General features: G+C 49.9%; 1 protein-coding gene across 1 annotated transcript in view; it reads left to right on the top strand.

Moving 5' to 3' along the window:
• Positions 1-26,979, top strand: part of LOC609484 (nitric oxide synthase 1 adaptor protein) — a 264,616-nt gene that overhangs the window by 58,240 nt on the left and 179,397 nt on the right. The window contains 1 exon segment of the mRNA XM_038586257.1: positions 17,670-17,741. Within this exon segment, the coding sequence (XP_038442185.1) occupies positions 17,670-17,741 (72 nt within the window).

The following is a 26,979-nucleotide window of genomic DNA, read 5'->3' as shown; positions in this document are numbered from 1 at the left end:
AACCACTTGATCATTGGACATCAGTTGGATCAGGACATCAGTCATCCTGCCCTGTTGGAGTAAAACAAGAGTTGGGGATGAAAACCTTTGGAGATGCCCTCTTGGAGAAGCTTATGCTTCCTTTCCATCATTTCTTCTCTCTGGGAAACTGTCTTCATGGTCCATGTGTTCCCCTCCTTTCTGCCTCCTCTCACTGTCTACTCTCGTGGACTCTTGGATTAGACTTCTTGATTATCTTTGTGGCTTACCATTTTTCTCTCTTCCTTTTGGTGAGAGGAATTGTTACTGTGACTTTTGACTCCTTAGACTTCCTGCTTTCTCTAGATTACCTGGATTACCCTCTGTGAACCATCACTGCGAAAGTATTTGCTGTGTGATGGGTGGTGGTGGTGGTGATTAATTACTCTGCTATGAGGACTGTTGGGTGATCACCATGGGAAGTTGGGTCATTAGATGCAAGCTTAACAGTCTGAGATTGCCTAAGGGTAGGTAAAAGAACAATATCCTAAAGGTTTTTGTTTAACAGGAAAAGCTACATATGTTCATTTATTTTGATGGGCCAGGCTTTGTGCTCTGTTCAGTGGTGATCACAACCGTGGCCCTAGTCCTTGCAATCGAGTTAGGGAGGAGGACACAGGTTAATCTAAGAATCAAACACATAAAAACTCACAACTGATGACTGAACTAAGTATAGCAGGGAGAACTATTCTAGACAGGGAGCTAAAAAGGTATAAGAACTGAGCACTTTGTGTGCATTATCTCATTGAATCTTTACAGTGGGTCTGTAAGGAGGGTAGACTTTGTCCTAGTTTATAGAAGAAACTGAAGCTCAGATATTAATCCAGATCTGACTCCAAAGCCTGGGTTCTTTCAGCTATGCCTTGCTTACCTCCCTTCCGAGTCCAGAATCCCAGCCTCTAATTCTCTGTGCAGAGCCATCACTTGCCCTGGGGCAGAAAAGACCGAAGCTTCCATGTTGTGAACTGAAGGCTTTAGTTAAAGGGCATCTCTATCCCCAATAGACTCACTCTATTGATCTGATCCTCAGTGCTGGAGACTCTGGCCAGTGACCTGCACGTGAGGATATCTGGTTTCCATGTGTCACCTGGCTGGCCTAGTTAATTAGCCATTTGCTGCCAGTGTTCTCCTCCCATGGGTTAGTTTATGTAATTAGTTAGCTGTGTGTAGCGTTAGGGGAAGGAACTCAGAACACCGGATCGGTAAGTTTTAGTGGGGACGAGGGAAGAGGGGAGAGAAATTGTGGAGATGCTGGGAGGAGGGCCAGATACAGGGGAACTGGGACCATGAGGAAAGGGATCGAAAGCTCGCTGGAGATGAACTTTGCCACCCTTGTTCTTAGTAATAACTGGTCTGTCTGCATTATTTCTCCTTTCAGAGATAAAGTGCACGATACCACTGTTTTCTCAACTCTTGTGTGAGGAAAAAGGACCCAGTATCCCTGGTCTCCATTTACGTGGATTAAAGACCAGTGTAGCCTAGTGGCTGAGCCAAGAGCAGAGGAACTCGTGTGTCGGCCTGGAGTTCGGGAGCTCGCTGCTGCTCAGGGTTTGGTTGGCATCAGGGTGAAAGCACAGCCTGTTGGGGCAGCCGGCCCTTTTGGGTGTCTCTGGTTTCCCTCCCTGGCTTCTCCCTGTTTCCTTTGTTACTCCTCACTTTATCCTCATTTAGACTGTTCCCTTCTCGGGCCCTGGGCCGCTGGAGGGCACGCATGGTTGTGTTCGATAGCTGGTAGCACCTGAGATGCCTTTTGGAGGAGAGTAGTGAAGCTTTATCCATAAAGCCCTTGGAATTCTACAGCCCCGAGGAGCTATAATGTGTGGAGCAGAAGGCCTGTGGCTGCTGGGGTGGTGAGAACTATCCTTACATGTTTGAGGACAGCGTAGGGCCTGAATCTTTATGGTGACTAATTTTAGCTTGCCATAAAAAGGAGAACTTTCTAACAGCTCTGTTGTTTTCTAACTTTCAACAGCTCTGTTGTCTGAGGTGGTGATCTCTTCATCAGGGGTGGTATTTAAGCACGGGCTGGTTGACGACATGGCAGGCATTTACAGAAGAGATTAAAATTCCAGGTGTAAACTGACCAGAATGGCTAAAATTAACAAGTCCGGAAATGGTGATGTTGGCGAGGATGCAGAGAAAGGGGAACCTTCTTACGTTGCTGGTGGGGATGCAAGCTGGTGCAGCCGCTCTGGAAACCAGTGTGGAGGGTCCTCAAAAAGTTGAAAATAGAGCTGTCCTATGACCCAGCAATTGCACCTACTAGGGATTTACCCCAAAGATACAAATGTAGTGATCCGAAGGGGCACCCGCACCCCAGTGTTCATAGCAGCAATGCCCACAGTAGCCACACTGTGGAAAGAGCCCAGATGTCCATCGACGGATGAATGGATAAAGAAGATGTGGCATCTATACAAGGGAATATTATTCAGCCATCAGAAAATGAAATCTTGTCATTTGCAATGATGTGGGTGGAACTAAAAGGTACGCTAAGTGAAATAAGTCAGAGAAAGACACAATTACATGATTTCACTCAGGTGGAATTTAAGAAACAAAGCAGCATAGGGGAAGGGAGGGAAAAATAAAACAAGACGAAATCCAAGAGGAAGACAAACCATAAGAGCCTCTAATCATAGGAAACAAACTAAGGGTCGCTGGAGGGGTGGGGTGGGGGGTGGGGTAACTGGGTGATGGGCATTAAGGAGGGCACATGATGGAATGAGCCCTGGGCATCATAGAGGACTGATGAATCACTGAACTCTACTTCTGAAACTAATATACTGTGCGTTAATTGAATTTAAATAAATTAAAAATTCCAGGTGTGTGTAGGTGTGTGTGTGTTGGGGGGGGGTGTCAGGCAACATGATCTGTGTCTACTGTCCCTTCCAACCTTGAAATCTACTTCTTAATTTCGTCATGGCCTGACCTTCCACCCGCCCCCCCCCTTATCAGTTGTGGTCTTGAAGATTGGAATTTTTAAGTTGCAAAATGTCTAATGCATCACTTTATTTTATTTTTTTCTTGGTATGTCTTTGAAAATCCATTCCTGCCTAGATGATTAGTGCCGTTTGTGTTTTGGGATCACCCTAGTGAGCCTGGTTCACTCAGGCAGTCCCAGAAATGTCGTGGTGCTGGGAGTCTTTGCTTTAGAAGGTTCAGCGTGATCGAGAAATAATCTATTTTGTGAGCTGCTTTTTCGTTTTACTGCATTGGAGAGTAGGAATATGAAATGAGATTGCTATACTCTTACAATGTGGGGAAAAACGCATAATCTTTGGGGGTGGGAAATAGATCTTCTAGAACTAAAATTCAGAACAGTTATAGCTCATTTTATTTTCCCTTGGAATGCTTTATCTGATGAGTTTAAGCATCTAGATGACAGCCAGCCACGCAGAACAGCCCAGAAGAGTCTGAGCGGCCAGTATGGACGTGGAGGGTCATAGCCTTGCCTTAGAGAGAGCACTTGAGAAGTTCACTCGGAACCCAATTTGGTTGTAATTCTTGTTCACAGCAAATCAAAAGGCGGGCAGTTATTTTTCGTGTGTGTGTGTGTTTTTTAAGATCACAGCTTTGTCGAGATAAATTTATGTATCCTAAAATTCACTGTGTTGAGGGTGTACGATTCAGTGGTTTTCAGTATGTTCACACACTTGTGCGACCACCACCGCTATGGAATTGCAGACTGTTTTCATCCTCCCCAAAGGAAAACTACCATTACTGCTCTCCTAGTTCCTGGCAACTGCTTATCTACTTTGTTTCTATGGATTTGCCTATTGTGGAAATTTCCCATAACGTGTTGTCTTTTGTGACCAGACCAGCCTCTTTCCCCTGGCATGATGTTGGAGTTTACCCATGCCGTAGCATGTATCAGCCCTCTGTTCCTTTTTATTGCCAAATAATAATCTATGGATACGCCCCATTTTCTTTATGCAGTGATCCCTTGATGGACATTTGGGATTTTTCCATTTTGGGGGCTGTCCTGCATAATGCAGCTATGAGTATTTACGGACAACTTTTTGCGTGGCCTTAGGTCTTCATGTTTGGGGGGTACATACCGAGCAGTGGAATTGCTGGTTCGCATGTTAACTCCATTTAGCTTTTTGAGAACTGCCAACCGTTTTTCCAAAGTGGCTGCACTGTGTTTTTTTTTTTTTTTTTTTTTTTTTTTACAGCAGTGTATGAGGATTCCAATTTCTCCATATCCTCAATAACACTTGTTATTTTTGGTCTTATTTTTAACCATCCTGGTGGGTGTGGAGTGTATTTCATTGTAGTGTTGATTTGCAGTTCCCTAATGACTAATGACTCAGCATTTTTTTCCATTTGCTTATTGGCCATTTATCTTTTGGCGAGAAATGGCTAATCCTATCCTTTGTCTATTCTTTATGTGGGTGGTTTGTTTTTCATTGTTGTGCAGTAAGTGTCGTATTCTGGATGCAAATCCCTTATCAGATCTGACTTATATTTTTTCCCATTATGGTAGTTATCCTTTGGCTTTCTTGATGGTATCCTTTGAAGCCCAAGTGTTCTTAATTTTGATTAAGTCCAGTTTATTTTTCTTCTGTTTGTGCTTTTGGTGTCCTAAGAAACCATTGCCTGATCTCAGCTCATAAAGATTTACTCCTATGGTTTCTTCTAAGAATTTTGTAAACACTTACATGTGTGATATATTTTGAGTTAATTTTACATAATAGTGTGTGGTAGGAGTCCAACTTCATTCTTTTGCATATGTATATTTAGTTGTCCCAGCACCACTGTTGAAAAGACCATTTTTTTTTTCTACAATGAATTGTCTCGACACTCTTGTCAAAAATTAGCTGGCCATAAATTTAAGGATTTATTTCTGGACTCTTCACTTTTATCCCATTGATTTATACGTCTAGCTTTATAGCAGTACCACACTATATTGATTACTATAGTTACGTAGTGATTTCTGAAATTGGGAATTCTGAGTCTGTCAACTTTGTTCTTTTTCAAGATTGTTTTGGCTCTTCTGGGCCTCTTGGATTTCCACGTGAATTGGCTCGTCCATTTCTGCAAGAAAGGCCAGTTGGATTTTGTGATACTGTAATGCAATAAATATAAATTTGGTCTTTGCTTCCTGACCCAGAGCTCCTAAAAACTCTTGGAATTTCCTAAATGCTAAGGGTGAGAAGAACATCTTTTGTTCATAAGAAGCGTCTTTCAACCTTGAGTTGATGTTAATGAAGTGACTTCTTGGTGGGCCCCTAGTAGCTTCAGCATGAGGGTTGGTTGTGAGAGAGGCACCAACCATAAAATTGGAAGGTTGGAACTTTGAACCTCATTTCCTGACCTTAGGGGAAGGGAGAGGGCCTGGAGATTGAATTCAGTCTCAATGGCCAGTGACTTAATTATGCCTATGTAGTGGAAGCTCCATAAAAACCCTAAACAATGGAGAGCTCCTAAGTTCGTTAACACGTTGAGGTGTTGGAAGGGTGGCCTGCTCAGAGAGGCTTACTAGAGCTCTGCGCCCTTTCCCACGTACCTATGTACCTCTTTGTTCGCTTGCATCCTTTATAATAATTTGGGAATAGTAACAAAGGATTTCCCTGAGTTCTATGAGCTGTTAAAGCAAATTATTGAACCTGTGAGGGGTTCATGGGAATCCCTGACTTACAGATGGTTGGCCAGAGGGAGATGGGAGATGGGAGAAGGGAGATGGGAGGCTCGAGACTTCCGAGCAGCATCTGAAATGGGGGTGGTTTTGTGGGGCTGCGCTCTTAACCTGTGAGGCATGTGTTAACTCCAGATACTGAGTGTCAGAATTAAATTACATTGGTGTTTGCAGAGAATTGGAGAATTAGTTGGTGTCGAAAACTTACACGTTTGGTGTTAGAAGTGCCAGTTGATCAACAGGTTCTGGATTTTAATAGAGATTGCATTGAATTTGTAGAGCAGTTGGGGAGCATTTCCATCTTAAGTCTTCCACTTCATGAACATGGAAAGTCTTCCTGCTGATTTAGGTCTTAAGTTTTGCAGAGAGATTTTGTAATCGTAAGTGTATAGGTCTTCTATTTCTTTCTTTTTTTTTAAAATTTATTTATTTATTCATGATAGACCTAGAGAGAGGCAGAGACACAGGCAGAGGGAGAAGCAGGCTCCATGCCGGGAGCCCGATGTGGGACTCGATCCTGGGACTCCAGGATCATGCCCTGGGCCAAAGGCAGGCGCCAAACCGCTGAGCCACCCAGGGATCCCAGGCCTTCTATTTCTTTTGTTATGTTTATTCCTAAGTATTTTATTTCTTTGGACACTATTGTAAATGGAATTTTTTTTTCTTTTTTTAAAAAAATACTTCATTTGTTTATTTTATTTTTTAATTTTTATTTTTTATTTTTTTTAATTTATTTTTTATTGGTGTTCAATTTACTAACATACAGAATAACCCCCAGTGCCCGTCACCCATTCACTCCCACCCCCCGCCCTCCTCCCCTTCTACCTATTTTCTTTTTTTAAAAGAATACTTCATTTGTTTATGTGCAAGAGAGCACAAGCCAGGGGAAGGGATAGAGGGAGAGGGAGACTCTCCATTGAGCAGAGAGTCTGATGTGGGGCTTGATCCCAGGACCCTGGGATCATGGCCTGAACCACAGGCAGACACTTAATCAACTGAGCCACCCAGGCTCCCCTGGAGTTGTTTTCTTAATTTCATTTTTAACTCCTTCACTGATTTTGTGTGTGTGTGTGTGTGTGTGTGTGTGTGTGTGTTGTGTATATTCCTTAGGATTTTTTATATACAAGATCACATCGTCTATGAATAGAGATAGTTTGGCTCCTTCTTTTCCAACCTGGATGCCTTTTATTTCTTTACTTACCTGATTCCCTACCTAGAACTCCTAGATCATGTTGAATAGAGGGGATATGAGGGCAGACGTCCTTGACATGGTCCTGAACTTAGCGGGGGGGAAAACCGTCAGTCTTTCACCATTAACTATGATAGCAGCTGTGGGTTCATTTGTTGGTTTATTAGATGGAGGAACTTTCCTACCGTTCAGTTTGTTGAGTATTTTCATCATGAAAGGGTATTGGATTTTATCAAATACTTCTTGTCTGTTCAGTTGATTAAATGACCTTTGATCTTTATTTTATTAAATGGTATTAACTGTCCTATGTGCAGCCAACCTTACATTCTTGGGATAAATCACACTTGGTCACTATGTATAATCTTCTTTATAGGTTGGTGGATTTGTCTTGCTCATACTTTCTTGAGGATTGGGGACAATTATTGTTAAAGACAGAAGGATATATAGCCTGTTGTTACCATTCTTGCTGCTAACAGTGTAGGAAATATTCTAAAATCAGCCTCCAGGACTCAGAAGGCATAATAGTAATCTGGAGGCCCTTCTCGTTGTATAGTTTATGCAGTAAATGATATATATAATGGTTATTCTGAATCCTAAAGAAATAAGGTGAGTTCTAGCTTATGGAATCTTGGTGGTTAGGGCAGAATATAATATATTATAGGAAGCTTCTAATTGAGACCGTTCAAAATTGAGAAGGGTTGGATATTTCAGTGGGGTACATGACCGTTACCTGGAAATTTTACTCGGTTGTGGGGTTTCATTCAGTGATGCTGATAGATGATGAGGAGGCTAGAGATCCTGCATCCCCAGCTCTGGGAAGGCTGTCCCTGATCATAGCTCCGTCAGTCAGGAGGGAAATGTGGCGAGGGGTTTACCTCACACTGCACACACCCCGTGAGGCTCGGTGAGCCCTGTGACCGCCGCTCCCGCTGCAGGGTTGGGGTGTTTGTCAGTGGTCTGTGCAGCCGGTCACTCTCTGTTCCTAGTGTTCACCCCTCCCCACCTCCTGTGGGAGCCTGTGGGACTAAATTCTTGATTCCACCTTCCCTTGATGCCATGGCGTCTTGGAGCTCCTCTTGCTTTGTCACAGTCTTCAATCTGTGAGAATCCAAGGGGTGATTATTGTAAAGCTATGAATTCTGTATTTTCAACGTCTATAGGCCTGTAAAGCAAGAATATAATGGTACAAAGAATATCCTGTTCTTATGGTTTTGTGGTATTTTATTTATTTATTTAAAAGACTTTATTTGGAGAGAGAGAGCGCACAAGCAGCGGGGAGGGGCAGAGAAGGAGAGGGAGAAGCGGACTCCCCACTGAGCAGGGAGCCCGACGACAATGTGGGGCTTGATCGCAGGGTCCCGAGATCATCACCTGAGCCGAGGGCAGATGCTTCATGGTCTGAGCCACCCAGGTGCGCCGGTCATGTGATATTTTAGAAACTGTGGAACTTTGGTCTGTAGGATCTAATTTTGATTTTTTTAGGACAACCCTGACGTTGAGGCAGTACAGGTACTAGCTGTATTCCAAGGAGGAAACCAAGGCTTGGAGAGATGAAATACTTAGAATTCAGCTGGTATAGAACGTCAGTGCTGCCCCAAGGTGAATGCCTTTGTTCTTTATGTGTGGAATTAGAGGATCTCTTTCCAGCATCATCCCTGGGGTCTTTTTTTCTTTTTTCTTTTCTTTTCTTTTCTTTTCTTTTCTTTTCTTTTCTTTTCTTTTCTTTTCTTTTCTTTTCTTTTTTTTCTTTTCTTTTCTTTTTTTTCTCTCTTCTCTCTTCTCTCTTCTTTTTTTTTTTTTTTTTTTTTTTTAACATTTTTATTCACGAGAGACAGAGAGGCAGACACACAGAGGGAGAAGCAGGCTCCCTCTGGGGATGCCGATGCAGGACTCCATCCCAGGACCCCCGGATCACAGCCTGAGCCAAAGGCGGAGGCTCAAGGGCTGAGCCCCCCAGGCGCCCCTCCCCCTGTTTCTACGTTCTATTCCCGAAGGCCTTCCATGAGTCGGGTAGTGAGCTTTTGTCCTTCTCCTGCAGATCTCGGTGTCCTGCGGTTCTTCGGCTTGTGTCTGAGCTTCCGAGCTTTCGGGCGCCCGGGCGTCGCCCTGCAGCTGCCCCTGAGTTCCAGGTAGTGAACCAGGCCTCGGCGGGGGCACGGACAGTGTTGACCTGCCGCTGTATCCGGGGGCGGGCCGGGTTCCGATCCTGCCTCACCCACTGCTGGGGTTCAGTTCCCGCAGGCCCAGTTCTGCCTTCCGCACAGTGAAGGTTTGGATCCAGTGGCCCCTCACGGCCACGTCAGCTCAGCCATCAGGGCTTGGCTTCCCTGTGATCTCATGGTATTTGTTCATCTTTGCATTCCTGGCATACCTGGTGGGTTTACAGGTGGTGACTAATTGTGGCCCAGCCTGGTCAGCGTTTCTCTGTGCCTGTCACTGTGGTGTGAACCCCCCCCCCCCCCCACCATGGGGAGGCAGCCCGCTGGCCCAGGAGGCCTCCCAGATGCGCAGGGCCCAGCTCCGGCCTCTCCTCTCCACCACGGTGGCCGCGGTGACAGGTGCCCGATTTTAACTCTGAGCTGAGGCTTTCATTCGGAGCAGAGGGTTGGAAGACCGGAACATGTTTTTCCGTCTTGTTTTTTCTCTCCCCTTTGCTGTGTCTCTCTCAGATCCTCGTAAGAAAGAGAAATAATCAGGCCAACCGATCTCAGCTTTTGCTACTGGACTCAAAGGACCCCGAGAGCCTCTCCACGGGCTTCTGGATGGTTCAGGCCTGCCCTCTGTCCCTTGCAGAGAGGCGCATGGCATTAGCATAAAGACAAGTCACCGCAATTATTTTGCGCCCAGCCCCTTAATGTTGAGGAGCAGGAAGGATGCTGCTGTGATCTCCGGCGCACATTCATCGGCCCCCGCTGGGCCTCTGATCAATAGTGACACAGTCACATCAGATGGCCCTCAAATAGTACTTCCTTTTTTGGATGGGCTGGGAGAGAGAGGAAGAAATATAAATGCCTCTTTCCTCTTAGACTACAAATAAATAGAGACGTGGTGTGCAGCTGCATTTCAAGCATTTTGGAAGCTTTTCTGGGTGTGTGGTGTGTGGTGTGTGTGTGTGTGTGTGTGTGTGTGTGTGGAGAGGAGGGTGGGGGAACCTGCCCCGAGGCCTCTGCCGTGTTGCGGTCGGGGGCAGGGACGCTGGGACACGTCCACATGGGTGCTGCCAAGCCCCCGCGCCCCCTCCTGCTCACCTCCACCTGGCGAAGGCCGAGCAGGCCCAGGCCGCAGAAGTGGCGAGGGTGACCTCCGGAGGCCACGTCTGTCCTCCCCTCCCCCAGAGCGGTTAGGGGAAGGTCATTGGCTGAGCGCGCCCTGGAATCCGGGGCCGCCGCCTGCAGTTAATGCTGCTTTGTTCGATGCTAAATGAGGCGAGAACTTTCCCCAGGTCACATTCATAATCCCGCTCCGCAGGCCGCTCAGCTGTGCGCCAGGCGTAGCTTCTGAGGCAGAGAAAGAACTTTCCCGTCGGAGCGGTGGCGCCAGCCTGGAGCAGGGCGAGTGGGCCCCGGGGCCCCAGTTCTGTCCTGGGAAGGTCACCTAGGCGGTGGGGGCCGCGCCCGCCCCTCGTCCCTTGGGCAGATGCCGGGTCTTACTCTGCTGGGCCTGTTCCGAGGGCTGGGCCTGGGGACTGGAGAGGGCAGGGCCTGACCCTCTGGAAGCTCCCGGTCTCCTGCAGGAGGCCCAGCCCCTAACTGCAGACCACGGAAAGCACTGGGAAGGAGACCTAAGGGTGACGAGGGCAAGAGGAGCCCCTGCGGGGGGTCGTCACGGTGGCGCTTAGGAAGCGCCCGCAGGATCCCCGGCTAAGGACTCTTCACACGCTCCTCTGTCACTGCTGTTTTGTGACGTCCCTTCCGACAGGATTGCTGAGGTGCCTTTTGGATTTGAAATCCCTCTGCTTCTCTGATTCAGTTTTTGGAAGGTATCAGGACGGGATTGGCTAAGGGACTAGTTCAGATGGGCCCTCCCACCTGGTGCTTTCTAGATGCCAGCAGCGCGTCCGCGTGCTCGTGCGTGTTTCTAAGGAGAGGACACGGGGCGGCCAGAAAACCCGGGGTGGCGGGGGGGGATGTGAGAAGGCGGGCAGGGCAACAGGACAGGAGCGCGCTGGGTCTGGACCTGAGAGGAGAGAGTGGGCACAGGCAGGCCCGAGTGTGGGGGGCTGGGGAGAGCTAGCCCCTCCTCTGCTCTGCGTCCCTCTGCTCTAGGCCTCATTGTCGTTGTGGTCCTCGGTAACGGGGGGGCTTCCTCCTGAATCTCGCACGGCGTGGGCTGGGGGCTGGGGCTGTGGAACTGCGTGGTTTTCAGGGAGGTCAGAGCTGGGAAGGCAGCCGCTAGGGACCTTTAGGTTGTGCCCTCTTATGGGGCGGGGGAGGCTTGTGCTTTTGCCCTCAAGGAGTGTGGCCCAGTGGCCTTTCCCCGTATCTGTAGGGCCTTAACAGCCCTGTGACGTGAGATTCTGCTATTCTCCTCTGAAGAGTGTTGATTGTTGTTTCTCTCTCTCTTTTTTTTTTTTTTTAAGATGTTATTTATTTATTCATGAGACACACAGGCAGAGACACAGGCAGAGGGAGAAGCAGGCTCCCTGCTGGGAGACTCGATCCCAGGTCTCCAGGATCACGCCCTGGGCCGAAGGCGGCGCTAAACCTGAGCCACCCGGGCTGCTTCATTTTTGTCTCTCGTGCTGGTTCACATGGCTGGTCTGAAATCCTAAATCTGCCACTCCCTGTGTGGGCAGCTGCCCCCTTCTCCTGGGCTCCGTAGACTCTCCGATGCAAATGTGTGGCTTGGAGGTCCCCCATGCACCTGGCTGAGGTTCACCTTCTATGATCCCCTCCTGTTGGGGATTTCTGCCCCAATTCTCCGGTTCCTCTGCTTATCCCATCTCTGGTGTCCATACCCCCCAGGCTGTCTGTCTGGGCTCCTGGGCCCGGCCTTCAGCCAGCTGGTGCTGTGCTTGGGTGTCGATTTGTCGACACAAATTGAGCCTCGCCTCGGGCAGCCGCCTCCCTCCGGGGATGGTTCCCTGCCAAGCCTGCCTCTTCCTGGTCTCTCTCTAGTGCCTTCAAGCTTATTTTTATTACTTCAAGTAACAGACTTTACGTTTTAGGGTTGCAGAAAAATTGGGTGGCAAGGACAGCGTTCCCTATACCCCTTGCTGCCTCCACCTGCCCGCCGCCCTCCACCCACATTCGGTTTCCCCTGTTAGCATCTTGCATCACGGCCGTGCTATTTACGATGTTGTCGATGCTGATATGTTATTAACTAATGTCCTAGTTTATATTTCGGTTCATTCTTTGTACCTTCTCTGCAAAGTTATTACTTTTTTTTTTTTAATAATCTTGTCCAGACTTCATATTTATTGCTTGTTGGAGGCCTAGTCCAGTGATACAGTTCCTCCAACATTATCAGAGGCAGGATCATCTGATATATTTATTTTTGACTCCTATATCAGTTTTGTGTGTGTTGGTTTTTTAGGTTTTTTTTTTTTTTTTTGAGGGGGGAGTCCCTGGAAACAGTGGACAGAAACCTTATAAATTAAAGGGAGTTCCTGAGGTGGGTGATGACAGAAAGTCTAACACATTAGTCCATGGGTGGCTGTTAAGTCTTGTTGCTTTTTAGTGTTGATTCCTGCACCAGGAGACCCAACCTGCAGAGCATTTCATCAGGGTCCCCGGGAGTTAATTTCCAGAAAGTTCAAGCAGGAAAATGAAAGTAATTTTGCAAGGTATGAATCCAGCACCCAGGCTGAGGTTGTCCAGAAACTTATAAACACTATCCAGAGTCCTTTGGTGAACCTCGTTTGCAGCCAGCTCCTGCTTATCTGGAAGATGAAGCCACAGATAAAACACACGCAGGCAATCTCATATCTTGATTACTTGCTACAAATTGCGTCTTCCTTCTAGGCTTTTTCTCCCCCCCGCCCCCTTCTAGATACTAATGAAAAAGAAGTGGGCCTGGATATTTTAAAACCTCTTTATTCTCCCCTTAAGCTCTGTGGTAGATGTTCTGAATGCAGCCCCAGGAGATGCCCCACAGCAGGGACTCTGACAGAAGTCTTACAGAATGCCAGGTGACTAAGAATCCACCAACAGAAGGGTTTGATGTGCTTCCTCCCCTGGCAAGCCGGGAATTGCATGTGTTGCTGTAAGAGCATCTGGCTTGGGGTCCAGTGCAGGTACCTGCACAAAAGTGTGGGGAGTTTATAGAATCACAACAGGGGGGGAGCGTACAGGGCGGGACAGCGGATGGGAGGAGGCAGGAACACCGGTCAGAGTCCGGGGCTCAGGCCTGTCCTGCCCCTCGTCGGAGCCGGGGTTGTGCCAGGAGCGCTGGGGCTGGGTATGTTCCTCCCTGGAGGATTCCAGGTGGGCGGGCGTGGTTAACTGGTGCTGGGAGGTCCTGTACGTGGCCATGTGTCCGTGGTCTGCAGGGGACCTGGAGGGGGTTGCGGGAGGCCTGGGGGGCAGCAAAGGGCAGTCGAGCCGAGGCAGGTCTGCAGGACCGTGGATGATGGAGGACTGGAGAGAGGGAGGGCAGAAGTGGAGCCTTCCGTGTACGGGGAAGGGCACACATGGAAGCCCTTGAATGTGCGACGTGTTTGAGGCCTTCCCAGCAACGGAGGGGCCGGTGCTGTGAGATGAGACTGTGCAGCGTGGGCCAGGCCGAGGCTTTGATGGTCCTCCTCAGAGCACTTGGCAGCCAGCCCCCGGGTCCTTCAGGGGGTAACACAAGCGGATTGGCATTCGAGGGTGCAAACTCCCCTGTTCCAGGCTCGATCAACCACTAGGTGTTCCTGGGGGCTGTTGACGGAGACCAAGAAGCCTATAGGTGAGGAGCACAGCGTGGGGGATGATAGGGAGGGGAAAGAACACAAGTTTCCCTTCTGGAAACGATTCCTTCGGTTCCCAGGCGTCGAGCCAGCCCGCCCCTGTGGTCACAGGGCCCCCAGCCCCCTGCGTCCCACGGGAGAAGCAGATAAAGGGGACGCTGTCGCTGTGGGTCCACCTTTGGCTTTTCCTTATCCCTGCAGGACGACAGAAACAAGGCTCTTGACAGCTTGTTAGCAGGGCAGTGGGTGAGGTGCAGGCCCGGGAGCCAGCCCTCCGGAGAGTGGGAAGCCCCGTGGGAAGCCCCGGGGCCACTCGCCACCGACTGATCCCACTGTGTCTTGCGCTTCCTGTGGCCCAAAGTAGGGGCTCCAGGGGACTGCAGTTAGTTGTGGAGGTGGCCTGCTTGCTGACACGGCTGGTTGCGAGGCCGCCCTTGCACTGCCGTCGGGGCTTTCTGACCTCGCGCCTGCCTCCCTGGCTCTGTGCTCCTGCCTTTCGACTCATGTCGCTGGTGTGAATGTCTAGCTTTTTTTAATGTTTGTTTTAAAGATTTTATTTATTCATGAGAGACAGAGGCAGAGGGAGAAGCCAGTTCGATGCAGGGAGCCTGACGTGGGCCTCGATCCCGGGTCTCCAGGGTCATGCCCTGGGCTGAAGGCGGCGCTAAACCACTGAGTGACCTGGGCTGCCCGAAAGTCTAGCTTTTGAGAGAGGTGGACCCGACCCCTACCTGTGGTTCCTTTTAGTCCCTTTGACCCCGAGGGGCATGTGTAGAGGGGAACTTGACCCTGCGGTGCGTCTACCGTGGGGCTGCCGGCTGCAGGTGGATCCTCAGAAAGGCGGATTTGTGACGTCACGTGGTTGGGAAGGAGGGCAGACCAGTGCGTACGTGCTGGGAGCTGACCGCAAGCTCTTAGTATGTGTGGTGACCGTGTGGGTGTGAGAGGAGCATGTTTGTGGGGCGTGTGTGCATGTGGCATGTGGGGTGTGAGTGTATGTGCACTGCACGTGTGTGAAGGTATACGGTGTGTGCGTGCATATGTCCCCGGATGGGTGGGGGCTGATGGGGTGAGGAAGGCATTAGCGGGTGGAGATTTTGGGTGTCCTCCTCTAAGTTCCTTTTAGGAAACCTGTCCAAAGCCAGAAAGCCACCACTCCTCTCTCTTGTCCTGCCTGCACCCCATGTTTCCTGACTGCTTCGGGGTTCTCCACCCAGCAGCCTCCCTTCTGGAGGGGAGAGCAAGGCCAGGTGGAGATGGCAGGGAGGGGACGGGTCCCATCTGGGCATGTGTTCAGGCTCAGGTGTGGATCTCAGTGGGCAGCAGGTCCTCCTGGTGTGGCAGCGGTCCTCTGTGGCAGGGCAGTACAGGGCCCCCAGGCTCACCTGTAATGAGTGACCGTGCCAGGTCTCGAGGTCCTGGCTCTCACATGGTGGGGAGGGAACGTGAGTCCCTGGAGGTCTGCGTGCTCCAAGTTCAGGGCAGGAACCCTCAGGCATGCAGGGCCGGGGACCGGGAGCATGGAAACTGCTGGAACTCCTGTGAAGTTGGGCAATCCCAAACTTGGGCCTCATGTCGTTCTGGAATGTGTAGGTCACAGGCACATTGAGTGACGCTGAAGGGCCCCAGCAGGGATCAGAGGGAGAAACACCAACCCTGCTTAAATCTGGCCCCACTCCTAGATCTAGGGGGTTTCACTTACCTGAGTGAGTTGCCAGGTGCCCTGTCCACAGGTCCACTGCTTCTGCACGTCGTGATGGGGCCGTCGCCTTGGGCTCAGGCTGCAGGGCGCACAATGCGTACCACCGGCTGCTGGGATTGTCCTCTTCGGGGCATTAGCACAAACTGGATCAACCTAGGGGAATTTCTTTTGCAGCATTCAGCTTTTGGAATCCCCCCTTACTGGGGCTAGCCTTAGCTCTGTTTCAGAAACAACCTTCTATTCCTGTAACCACAGGAAATATGGGATGACTATCCCTGAAGGGATGACTATGCTCCATCTTCTATTAATGCAGTCTTTGCTTAGGTAGACTTTTAAGTTATTTGGGGGCTGTTAATTTCGAGGCTATCCCCCAGACTATTTTATATAACTTGAACATAAAAAGGAAAGGTAGACCCAGTAGGTCAGTGTGGAATGGGATGGCGTGTATGAATAACTGCTACACCATGTATGCCTAAAAACATGTCCCCCCTCTTTTCTTGTTTGATCCTACAAAGGAATGACCTCAAGATGTTTCTGTATTTTTAAAAAATATTTTATTTATTCATGACAGAGAGAGAGAGAGAGAGAGGCAGAGACATAGGCAGAGGGAGAAGCAGGCTCCATGCCAGGAGCCCGATGTGGGACTCGATCCGAGGACTCCAGGATCACGCCCTGGGCCAAAGGCAGGTGCTAACCCGCTGAGCCCCCCAGGGATCCCCTGTTTCTGTATTTTTGATCTAGCAATCCTGCTTGTAGAAATCCAGCCTGCAGAGCTCCTTGGATGAGCTCAGAGGTGTGTAGATGAGGGTAGTAGAAGCAGGAGTGTTAACACTGCCAATAAGGTAGGTGTCCATCAGCAGGGGAGCTGTCACAGGTGACATGCAGGCTTGTATGCATTGGCAGAGAAAGATGCCCAAGTCGTATTTAGAGTAAAAAAAAAAAAAAAAAAACCCAAAAAAAAAACGAAAACAAAACCCTAACATGCAGGACAATGTGAAGAGAGTGAACCCTTTTTTACGTAAAATAAATTCCTTGTGTCTATAAATATGTGTCCATCAGCACACGAAAAGACCTATGTCAAGCTCTGGGGGGAGGACTTTATTCTCTTGGCTCTGTGTGTTTCTGCATTATTTGAATAGTGTTCTGTGAGGAAGTATCCGTATATTAAACATTAACCTGAATGTCATTGGTTTTAAAAACAACTCAAAAGCTTTAGGAGATTCAACATTTTTAAAATTATTTTATTTTATTATTTTATTTTATTTTTTATTTTATTTTATCTTATTTTATTTTTTGTATATTTTTTTATTGGAGTTCGATTTGCCAACATCTAGTATAACACCCAGTGCTCATCCTGTGAATGCCCCCCTCAGGGCCTGTCACCCAGTCAACCCATCCCCCTGCCTACCTTCCCTTCCACTATCCCTTGTTCGTTTCCTAGACTTAGGAGTCTCTCATTCAACATTTTTTTTTTTTTGTAGAAGATTAAATTTTTTAAAGATTTTATTTATTCATGAGAGACCCACAGAGAGAGAGAGGCAGAGACACAGGCAGAGGGAGAAGCAGGCTCCATGCAGGGAACCTGACGTGGGACTCGATCCGAGGACTCCAGGATCACGCCCTGGGCTGAAGGCGGTGCTAAACTGCTGAGCCACCCGGGCTGCCCCAAGAAGATTAAATTTTTAAATAAAACATAATTAGTATGTTCCTTTCATCCAATTAGGACTTAGTCAAGTGTATGAAGTCTCTATAACATCCAGGGCTAACTCCTTGAAATGCCATTAATTGGAAAAAAGAAAAAAGGCGTATATTCCCTTTTTGGGGGAGGAGGGAGAGAGGAATGCTTTAATATAAACCAAGCATATTTGTGGAAGAGATTTATACCTTTTCTCATTTTATCTTGACCAAAATCCCATTTTACAGTGGAGACGAAGGCAAAATACCTCGTCCCAAAGACAGTGTTGGGAGATTGCCACACCCAGGTCTTTCGGATTCAGGAGCCTGGCTGGTTGAACAGCATCCTCTGCTGCATTTCTGATCAAGAGCAGGATGGAATAGGTTTCTTGTATTAACTGCTCTTTATAAGGGTAGAAGTCCTCCCCGAACGAGGCACTCCTTTGGCTCTTTCCTCTTCTGCTAAATAGGGAGCGTAACTGGAAGTCCTTCTGCTAACATTCTGTGGCCCGGGGCCCTTGGCATCCCTCTTCTCAACGAGTGCTTTGCTTCTTCCCTGCAGTACGTCGGAAGCCTGGACGTGCCGAGGCCCAACAGCAGAGTGGAGATCGTGGCTGCCATGCGCCGGATCCGGGTGAGTGGCTGGGGATGGGGCTGTGTGGACTCTGAACTGCAGCATCTTAGCTGTCAGCCCCAGGATAGTCCTGGGGGGTACCAAGGGGGCTGCACCCTTTGCGAACCCCAGACCTGTCTCCCTCTACTCTCCAGGGAAGCCGTTCTGAGTTGGGTGGTGGATCTTGATTAAAGGTGAGGGTGAGAATGGATGCGATGGCTGGAGGGGGTACCATTCTGGCCCCCTCTCCTGGCCCGTGGCTTCTGAAACTGAGATGCACGGACCTTGAGAACGTGTAGGGTCTGCTGGGGAGTGAGCGAGAATGGTGAAGTATCTTTTTAATGCAGATTTTAGGGGAAACGTTTGATAACATTAATTGGCTCAAAACATTGAAAAGTAAAGCAATTTATTGTGGTATTACAAGAAGATTAACTTGAATCTTCAAGAACAAATGTGGGGTTTCAGCAAAATTTCCATGGTCAGTTGCTTTAGGCTCTGAAAGTGTGTCCGTTCTCTTCTGGCATTTTGGGGATCTTCTAGCAGAGTCTGGTTAAACGTTCCAGCCTGTGGCTTTATGACTCTGGTACGCAGAGCAGAGGCCGAACAAGAATTAAGTTGTCTTCTGATCACAGTGAAGGAATTTGTCCACGTGCTCTGCCCTGAAATAGAAGCTACTTTAAAGTGGTACATTTCAAAGGTAGGTTTGGGATTGGTCGAATGGAATTGTAGGACTTTTTAGAGAGAATGAGTGCTGGAGGTGGCCGGATGGGTCATCCTGATGCAGGCCAATCTGGGCTCTTTGTCTCCAGAAGAATCTACTACCTAAATGGAAAACCTATAGCAGATGTTGGGAGCTTCAGTTGGCTTTTTGCCCATTTTCCTTTTAGCCAAATCACCCTTTCCACAGAAACCTCAGTTCAGTGATGGTAGTTTAGGGAAGAAAATTAGTATGCTTGCTCCTGTTTCTCTGAGCAGTTCACTAGCTTTTGGGGCACCTGGGTGACTCAGTTGTCAGGCATTTGACACTTGATCTCAGCTCAGGTCTTGATCTCCGGGTCCATGAGTTCAAGCCCTGTGTTAGGCTCCATGCTGGGTATGGAGCCTGTTTAAAAAAAAAAAAAAAAAAAAAAAAAAAAAAAAAAAAAAAATTTTTTTTCTTTTCTTTTTTTTTTTTTAGGTAACTTTTTCACTGCCTTGATCCTCCCAGTCATTCAGCGTTTTTTATTAAGTTGAATTTGTTGAAGCTATTAAAAAACAACAATGCTGTTTTTCACGGACATGGGAGTGAGTTGCTTCGAAGCACTTTCATATGGGTTCGTTCAGTGTTCACAGCAGGCTGTGGAGTGGGGGTCCTGTTACCCTCATTTTTTTTTTTTAGATGAAACTGAAGCTCAGAGAGGGGTCAACAGGAGTCCCAGGGTCTAAGAAGTGGTGGGCATGTGGCCTGAGTGTAGTTCTGCACTTGATCTAGAGAGACCATGTGCGATTCTTCACCCCTGTGGCTTCAGGCTTGCCATGCAGCATATTCCCAGATCCCCCCCCCCCCCATTTTTTTTTCCTTTGCCTTCCTGCTCAGATAGAAAGCCCAGTGGCCTTGGCTGGGGGGGGGGGGGGGGGAGGTTGGTGGGCTTCTCTGTGCGGCGATGGCCTACTGCTCTCCCTACGGTTGACACTATTGCGGCGGTAAGGACTGCATCCAGGGCTGGCCTGTCTTGGGGTTTCACCAAAAATGTCCCTCTTTTCTTCATATTTGACTAAGACACAGGGAATAAGTTGTCATTAATACCTTTATCATAATTAGAGTTGTACCTCAATGTTAGCTGTCAGATGGCATATTACTCAGACACCAGAAAGGATGAATACCTACCATTCACATCGACGTGGACAGAACTGGAGGGTATTATACTGAGTAAAATAAGACAATTGAAGAAAGATAATTATCATGTGGTCTCACTCATGTGGAATATAAGATACAGTGCAAGGGATCACAAGGGAAGGAGGGGAAGTTGAGGGGGGAAAAATCAAAGAGGAAGACAAACCAGAAGAGACTCTTAACTCTAGGAAACAAAGGGTTGCAGAAGGGGAGGCAGGGGGTGGAGTAACTGGGTGATGGGCATTAAGGAGGGCACATGATGCGATGAGCCCTGGGTGCTATACTATATGTCGGCAACTTGAATTAAAATAAAAAAATCATGGAGTTCAGCTCTCTCCCATTTGTCTTGGAAAACTGTGCATTTCTCAGGGGGCCTTAGACTTCCATCATTTCAAGGGAAAAACAAATGAGTCCCGCTGTTGCTAGAACCCAGGTTTAGCTTTAAAAGGGAAAAGGAGGGGGCACCTGGGTGGCTCAGCGGTTGAACATCTGCCTTCAGCCCAGGGCGTGACCCCGGGGTCCTGGGATCGAGTCCCTCCTTGGGCTAAACAAGTCCCCACAGGGAGCCTGCTTCTCCCTCTGCCTGTGTCTGTGTGTCTTCATGAATAAATAAATAAAATCTTAAAAAAAAAATTAGCTGTCAGTAGTAATAGTCACTGTTCAGCCCTTGCTGTGTGTCAGGTGCTTCATTTGGCCTTTTAGTGTAGAAACAGCGTATTACCTGTTACTTGCACCTACTCTAGATGAGGCGAGGATATTATCACATCTTGTAGGTGAGGAAACAGTTTGGGGTTGGGCTCGATAAGTGGTTCTCGGTCAAGTTGCTGTCGGTAGGTGGAGCTGGCACTCGCGCCCAGGATGATGCTGTCCCCTCCGTGACCCGACTCTAGGACGCTAATTTGGGTGATGCACCCACTTGGTGAAGCAAGGGGTTGGGACGTGGAACTTCCTGGGGCGGGGGGGGGGGGGGAGAGTCCACAGCAGAAACACCACCGTGTAGAAGGAATAGAGGGTCCCTGTGGGGAAGACATCACCTCGGAGCTGTGGAGGTTCGGGGCGTCTGGTAGGACTGTCCATGTGCCGGCAGCGGGAGCGGCCCTGTCTCCTCTTCCCCTGTCCCCTGTTCGGCCGTGTGCCAGGAGCTCCCCTCCCGACCTGCTTCCAGCGCTTCAAGGGCAAGCAGCTCATTAAATCCGAGGGGGGAATAAATTGGCCACCAAGCTGCTGGGCCTGGCCGGGTGGCCACTGGGTTCACCTGGCGCCGTGCGACAAGCACAGCATGAGCAGGGGGTGTTTTACCCCGGAGCCCCCAGTTCGCTGCTCAGTCCAGGCTGTGTTTTCTTTGCTTCCCTCCCTTGAGAAGCTGTTGTGGCTGTAATTACAGCCGTCAAGAACTGAGGCAACTGAGGGATTTCTGTGTAAAGGACTGTTCCTGACTTTCTTTTGATGCAGAATGGTGCCAGGCCAATGCTGGGCAGGACCCTTTGGGGTTGGGGGGGCCGGATGCTCTTGCAGGTTTGAAGACACAGGCCTCCCGGCTTGGCCAGCGCAGAGCATGAGCCCTCGGAGAAGCCGTCGTGATCAGGATCATGTTGGCCTGCGTCAGGGGGCCTTGCCAAGCCCTCTACGTGCCTGTCTCCCCATCTCTCCCTGCTCGGAACAGGGGAGGGAGTAGTGCAGACCGTCTCTGTCCCACAGAGGCAGGCCCTCTGAGAGAAGCGACTGGCTGGGGAAGGGGGGGCCCGGGGAGGGGGGACAGACATCCTCAGAGCTGGGCCCGAAGCAGGTGTACGGGCCCCTCTTCCTGGCTCAGTTCCACAAACTGTGCGGTCGACTCTGCACCGTATTTCTGGACTTTGTTGATCTGACCCTTATTCATCCTCTTTTCCCTATTTCTCATTTGTTCTCTTGCCATATAGGTTTTCTCTGAAGCTTCATGTTACCTGTTTCGGGCACCTTTTTTTTTTCTTTTGTAACGTGCTTTCAAGATGTTTTATTTTTTATTTTTTAAAAAATATTTATCCGACAGAAGAAAGCGAGCACACAGTCGGGGGGGAGCTGCAGAGAGAGAGGGAGAGGCAGACACCCTGCTAAGTAAGGAGCCTGATGGGGAGGCTCGATCCGAGGACCCCGGGATCAGGACCTGAGCCACTTAACTGACAGAGCCGCCCAGGCGCCACCCTCAAGATGTTCTAAATAATGTTTAAAAAACAGAACATCAAATGTGACCATTTTTAAACGTATGGTTCAGTAGAGATCACATCGTGCCGCGGGTCTTTCTAAAACTTCTTTAACTTGCAAAACGAACTCCGTATGAAAACACCAGTTCTCCTTCCCTTTTTCCGCCCTTGGCAACCACCTTTATACTCTGTTTCTATGATGGTGGCTGCTTAGATACCTCCAAATGGAATCCTACTGTATTTGTCATTTGGTGACTGGCTTAATTCATTTAGCATAATATCTTTGAGGGTCGTCTATGCTGCGGCATGAGACAGGGTTTCCTTCCTCTGTAGGACTCTGTAGTATTCAGTTGAATATAGAGAATTAACACATTTTCTTTATCCATTCATCTGTTGATGGACGACACTTGGGTTTCTTCTCCCTTTTCGCTTATTGTGAGTAGTGCTGCAATGAACGTGGATGTGCAAAATTTCTTTGAGATCCCTGCTTTGAATTCTTTGGGATCTATACCCAGATGGCAGATTGCTGAATCATATGGCAATTCTATTTTTAGTATTTTGTATTGTCTTCCATAATGGTCGCACCATTTCAAATCTTCACCAATGACACACAAGGGTTTCACGATTTTTTTTTTTTTTTTTAAAGTAACGTGTACCTTCTTGGTGCTGGACCTTTAACCTTTAAATAGATGGGCTTTCCTTTTCTGGAAAGGATCTGTTAGAGTGGGCACCATAAAGCCCTGGGGGGTCTCTGGGGGAGTGGGTCTCGGGAAGCAGAGCATGCATTCACGGTGGATTGCCAGGCCGTGTGCTGTCACAGGGGCTCCCTGACTGAACGCCACGCCTGGCAGTGGGGGTTCCTTCTACTGGACTTCTGAGGACTGGGTTTGGGGTTGTGGATGGCCGTGACTTCAGTGTTACAGTGTCCTTGATGCGAGGTGACACCCAAGTGGATGACTCCTCGGGACTTCTTAGAAGACCTCTCCTGAAAGTGGCCTTTCACCTTCTGCTTCTCTGCTGCTCCCCAAGGAGAGCCACTCACCTGGCGTCCCTCTGCCTGGGCATACAGCCCTAGGTCAGGCTCCTGGTGCTAGGGTTGACTGTGCAGACCACGCACATGAACCCCTGAGACCTGGCAGGTGGTGGAGGAAGAAGTGAGGAGCGGGAGAGCCAGCCCTACTTGGCTGGGGAAGGGTGTTCAGGGCTTCCTTTTGCTCTGTGACTGTCACTGCTGTTAACTTCTAACTCCTCCATTTACAACGTAAAAATGCTTTCACGTGTATGTGATCACCCTGTGTGTTCTGGTTCTCCTGTTTGAGACGTAGGTAGGTGGGGCACTGGAGGAGGACGGGACCCCTGGGCTCACGTCCACCAGCATCATGTATGTGCATCCGTTCGTTCCTCCAGGCTGCAGATATTCCTGGAGCACCGTATGCTTTGTTACTACCTGAATATTCCGTTGGGTGCTGACGAGACCAGCCCAGGAGTAATCGTATGAGTTGTTAGGCGAGGAGCAAGAAGCTAGGAAGCGTGTAACTGGAGATCTAGCCCAATTTGGGGCGACAGGAAGGCCTTGTGGGCTCCTGAGATGGAGTCCGTGGCTGGTAGATGCTGCAGCCGGGTGACCCCCCGAGATGAGGATGTCGTGGCTCAGGGAGGACTTGCAGCCTCGAGGGAGCAGGTCACATCACCGCTGCTTCCGGGCCACAAGTGCTTGACTTCATGCCTGACCATCGCTATGTACTCCAGGAGTTTTTACTGAGTAACTTTTTGCAGCTTTAATGGTTTTCCTGGTAGAGTAGAGTTGTTTAAATCCAGTCTGTTCCGTACTGTGAGCACGTGGAATCCTTGCACGCCATCCGTTGTTTGAAGGGGACTGTGATTACTGTTCGTCAGTCAGTTTGTTGGATTTTTCAGAGGGGGGCAGCGAGGCCCAGGTCACACAGGAGGGGGACCCGGATCTTTGGGTGCCCGGCACCTTCCCCTGCTGCAGAGCGAGGCCCGTGGAAAGTCACTGCCCAGTTTTTGCTTTTTTGTTTTCTTCAGACAGCTTCTGGGAATTTCCGTTGTTGGGGAGTTAGGATGAATTCTGGGGGAGCTCTGGAGTCCTTCCGAGTCACGGGCAGCAGAGGTTTTGGGGTCTCTCACCTCCCTGCCTGTTGTTTCCTCATTCAGGATGGGCCTCTTTCCCCCCGAGGCTGGTCCCCTTGTGTACACACTGACCCGGGTCGGTTCCCTCCTTGGTCCATCTGAAGCTTCAGTCTCTCTCCTGTTCTGTTTTATTGTTGCTGAAAAAAATCACCGTAAACTTACTGGTTTAAAACAACACAGGTTTGTTAGCTTACGGTCCTTGAGATGCATCTTACGGGGCTCTTACTCCTGGAGGCTCTAGGAGAGAATCTGTTCATTGCCTTTTCCGGCTTGCAGAGGCCGTCCACGTCCATCCGAGGTGCTCCTGCCACCGGGGCCTCCTCCCTGAGCTCTGCTTCCATTTCCACACCCCCTCCTCCGCCTCTGATCCTCCTGCCTCCCTCTTAAAGGGGCCCTTGTGCTGACACTGGGCCCACCTGCATTGTCCAGGATAATCTTCCCATCTTGAGATTTAAAAAAAAAAAAATTTAAATTTATTTTAGAGCTAGCGTGTGTGTGTGGGACGGGGGCGGTGGGGGAGGAGAGGGAGAGTCAGGCCCCTCGCTGAGCAGGGCACCCGATGTGGAGCTGAGATCACGATCTGTGCCAAAGGCAGATGCTTCACCGACTGAGCCACCCAGGTGTCCCGCATGTTGTGATTCCTTTTTTTTTTTTTTTAAAGATTTTATTTTTATTTATATTTTTATTCATGAGAGACACAGAGAGGCAGAGACACAGGCAGAGGGAGAAGCAAGCTCCATGCAGGGAGCCCGACGTGGGACTTGATCCCGGGACCTGGGATCATGCCCTGAGCCGAAGGCATATGCTCGACCACTGAGCCACCCAGGTGCCCCCATGTCGTGATTCTTAATCACATCTGCAAAGTCCTTTTTGCCACATAAGGTAATGTCACAGGTTCCAGGGATGAGGACGTGGACATCTCAGAGGCCTGTTCTCCCAACCCCACCTGCCTTGTTTATTGCCTACAAGAAAGGAGAAGCAGGTAGAGCCCAGGTCGACCGAGCAGGCCTGCTGATCTGGGAGCGCATCCGTTCCCCAGTCTGACAGCCGCTGCGCGTTGGGCTTAGCGTGTTCTCCTCTGATCCCCGTAACAACCCGGGCAAGAGGCAAGTTTCTACTCCCCAGAAGCAACAGATGTTTGTCCTGCTTGTCGTCTGCTCACGATCCCAGTGTCTGAGAGGGTGCCAGCCAGAAGAAGGGGAGGAGAGAGGAGCGGCCGTGGCCCACCCACCCCCAGCTGTGCAGCCTAAGGAACCATCCAGGGTGGTTAGAGAAGTTCTGTGCGAGCCCGGGGTTGGCCTGGTTCGAACCTGGGCTGCTGGCTTGAAGGTTTCTGGCGGAAGGGGAAGGGTGGAACCAGCCCGCTGGCTTGGCTCCGCCAGCCTGCTGTGTGCGGAGGGGCATTGAGCACGCAGATGGTATTTGCCGTAATTTGCACGTCTCGTGCTCCCAACATTTTTTTTTAATTATTTATTTATTTATGATAGTCACACACACACAGAGAGAGAGAGAGGCAGAGACACAGGCAGAGGGAGAAGCAGGCTCCATGCACCGGGAGCCCGACGTGGGACTCGATCCCGGGTCTCCGGGATCGCGCCCTGGGCCAAAGGCAGGCGCTAAACCGCTGCGCCACCCAGGGATCCCTCGTGCTCCCAACATTATGGCCAGTCCCTGCCCCTGCGCTTGTTAGCCTCCTCGGAAAGCAGCGCTGCGCCGTCAGAGCCCTCGATGAGGATGAGGAGTGACGAGGGCCGGGCTTGGCATCTTCTCCTTGATGGAAGGTGTAATGGTTAATCTTCCTCGTTTATAAAAGGGAGAGGATGATACTTCTTGCATCTCCCTGGTGCTATTGTCAAATCTGGGATAATGCGTGGAAAGAGACTCTCTAAGCCACGAAGGGCTATTCATATTCCTCTGTATCACTTTTATACCACCTTTTGGGTTTCAAAGCATTTTGCGAATGCAGATAAATGCCCCGAGAGACCCTACGCTGCTTCATGTGAGTCCTTTTAAGGGCCGGTGTCTTCTTGCAGTTTTCAGCGCAAACATCACTTCCTTGGGGAGGCCGGACCTCCCCCCCCCCCCCCCCCCCCCCCCCCCGGTTATTTTGTCCCTTCCCGCGTTCCTGGGCACCTCACCCCTGTCTTTGCAGCACTTGAGTGGCTTTGCAGACTGTCAGCGTGACAGCCTGTGCTCGGTAGACTTATTGAGTGACTGAAAGTATTAGTCTTCGGTGATAACCGTGTGAGCAGAAAGCAGTGAAGGCCCGGGAGGTGTGGGCCGGGGGAGCCGGGAGGGAGGAATGCTCTGGACTCTGGGCTTGAGCGTGGCACCTGCTGTCCTGTTACTCCCTCACCTTTAGAACCTGTTGTAGCTTCTAGAAGGGGAGCCTCCGTTGATGGACGGGAGAGGCATCTTGCTGCACCTTTGGTGCTGGAAAGGGGACAGACAGCTGTCCTTGCAGCTGAAGACCGCATTTCTGGGTGTGAGAAGACCAGGCCAGAGATCCCTGCGGGAGAAATGCGATGCGGCCCCACAGCTGCTGGTGCAGCCTGGACCTGAAGCCGTGTGTGCCTCCTACATCCTGAAGCGCTCCGAGCTGGCTGGTCCCCTGTGGTGGCTCGTCGGGCTGTGGCCCGGATGGGCTTTTGGCTGCGCAGCAAATAGCTTTTGCGGGGTCTGGTACAGGCTCACAATTTCCTGTCTAGTGGTGCCTTGATTTCCCCAACGTGGCCACCCAGGTGTGGCGTGGGCCCATGGCCTTGAACACGGGGCTGGTGACCAGGAAGTGGCCAAGGCCTGCGCCCTCCCACAGCTCCCTGGTGGTGGTGATGACTCTTCCAGAACTTGTTCCCAAGGGAGGGAAAAACCCCCAACATAAAATGGCCCAGATGCCGCCTTGGGAGGACACCCAGGTGCTGGGTGGGCTGGTGGGTGGTCTGGGGCCGCGTCAGCCCTGGCCAGGGCCTCCTGTCCCTGCCGGGTCTCCTTCCCCAGAGCCCGGCGGCCTCAGCAGTCCCAGTGGCCCCCCTGTGTGTCCCCCTCTCCTGAGTGG

This window comes from Canis lupus, chromosome 38, assembly GCF_011100685.1.
Source record: "Canis lupus familiaris isolate Mischka breed German Shepherd chromosome 38, alternate assembly UU_Cfam_GSD_1.0, whole genome shotgun sequence".
NCBI classification, from domain to species: Eukaryota; Metazoa; Chordata; class Mammalia; order Carnivora; family Canidae; genus Canis; species Canis lupus.
This window is presented reverse-complemented; position numbering and strand designations above follow the sequence as displayed.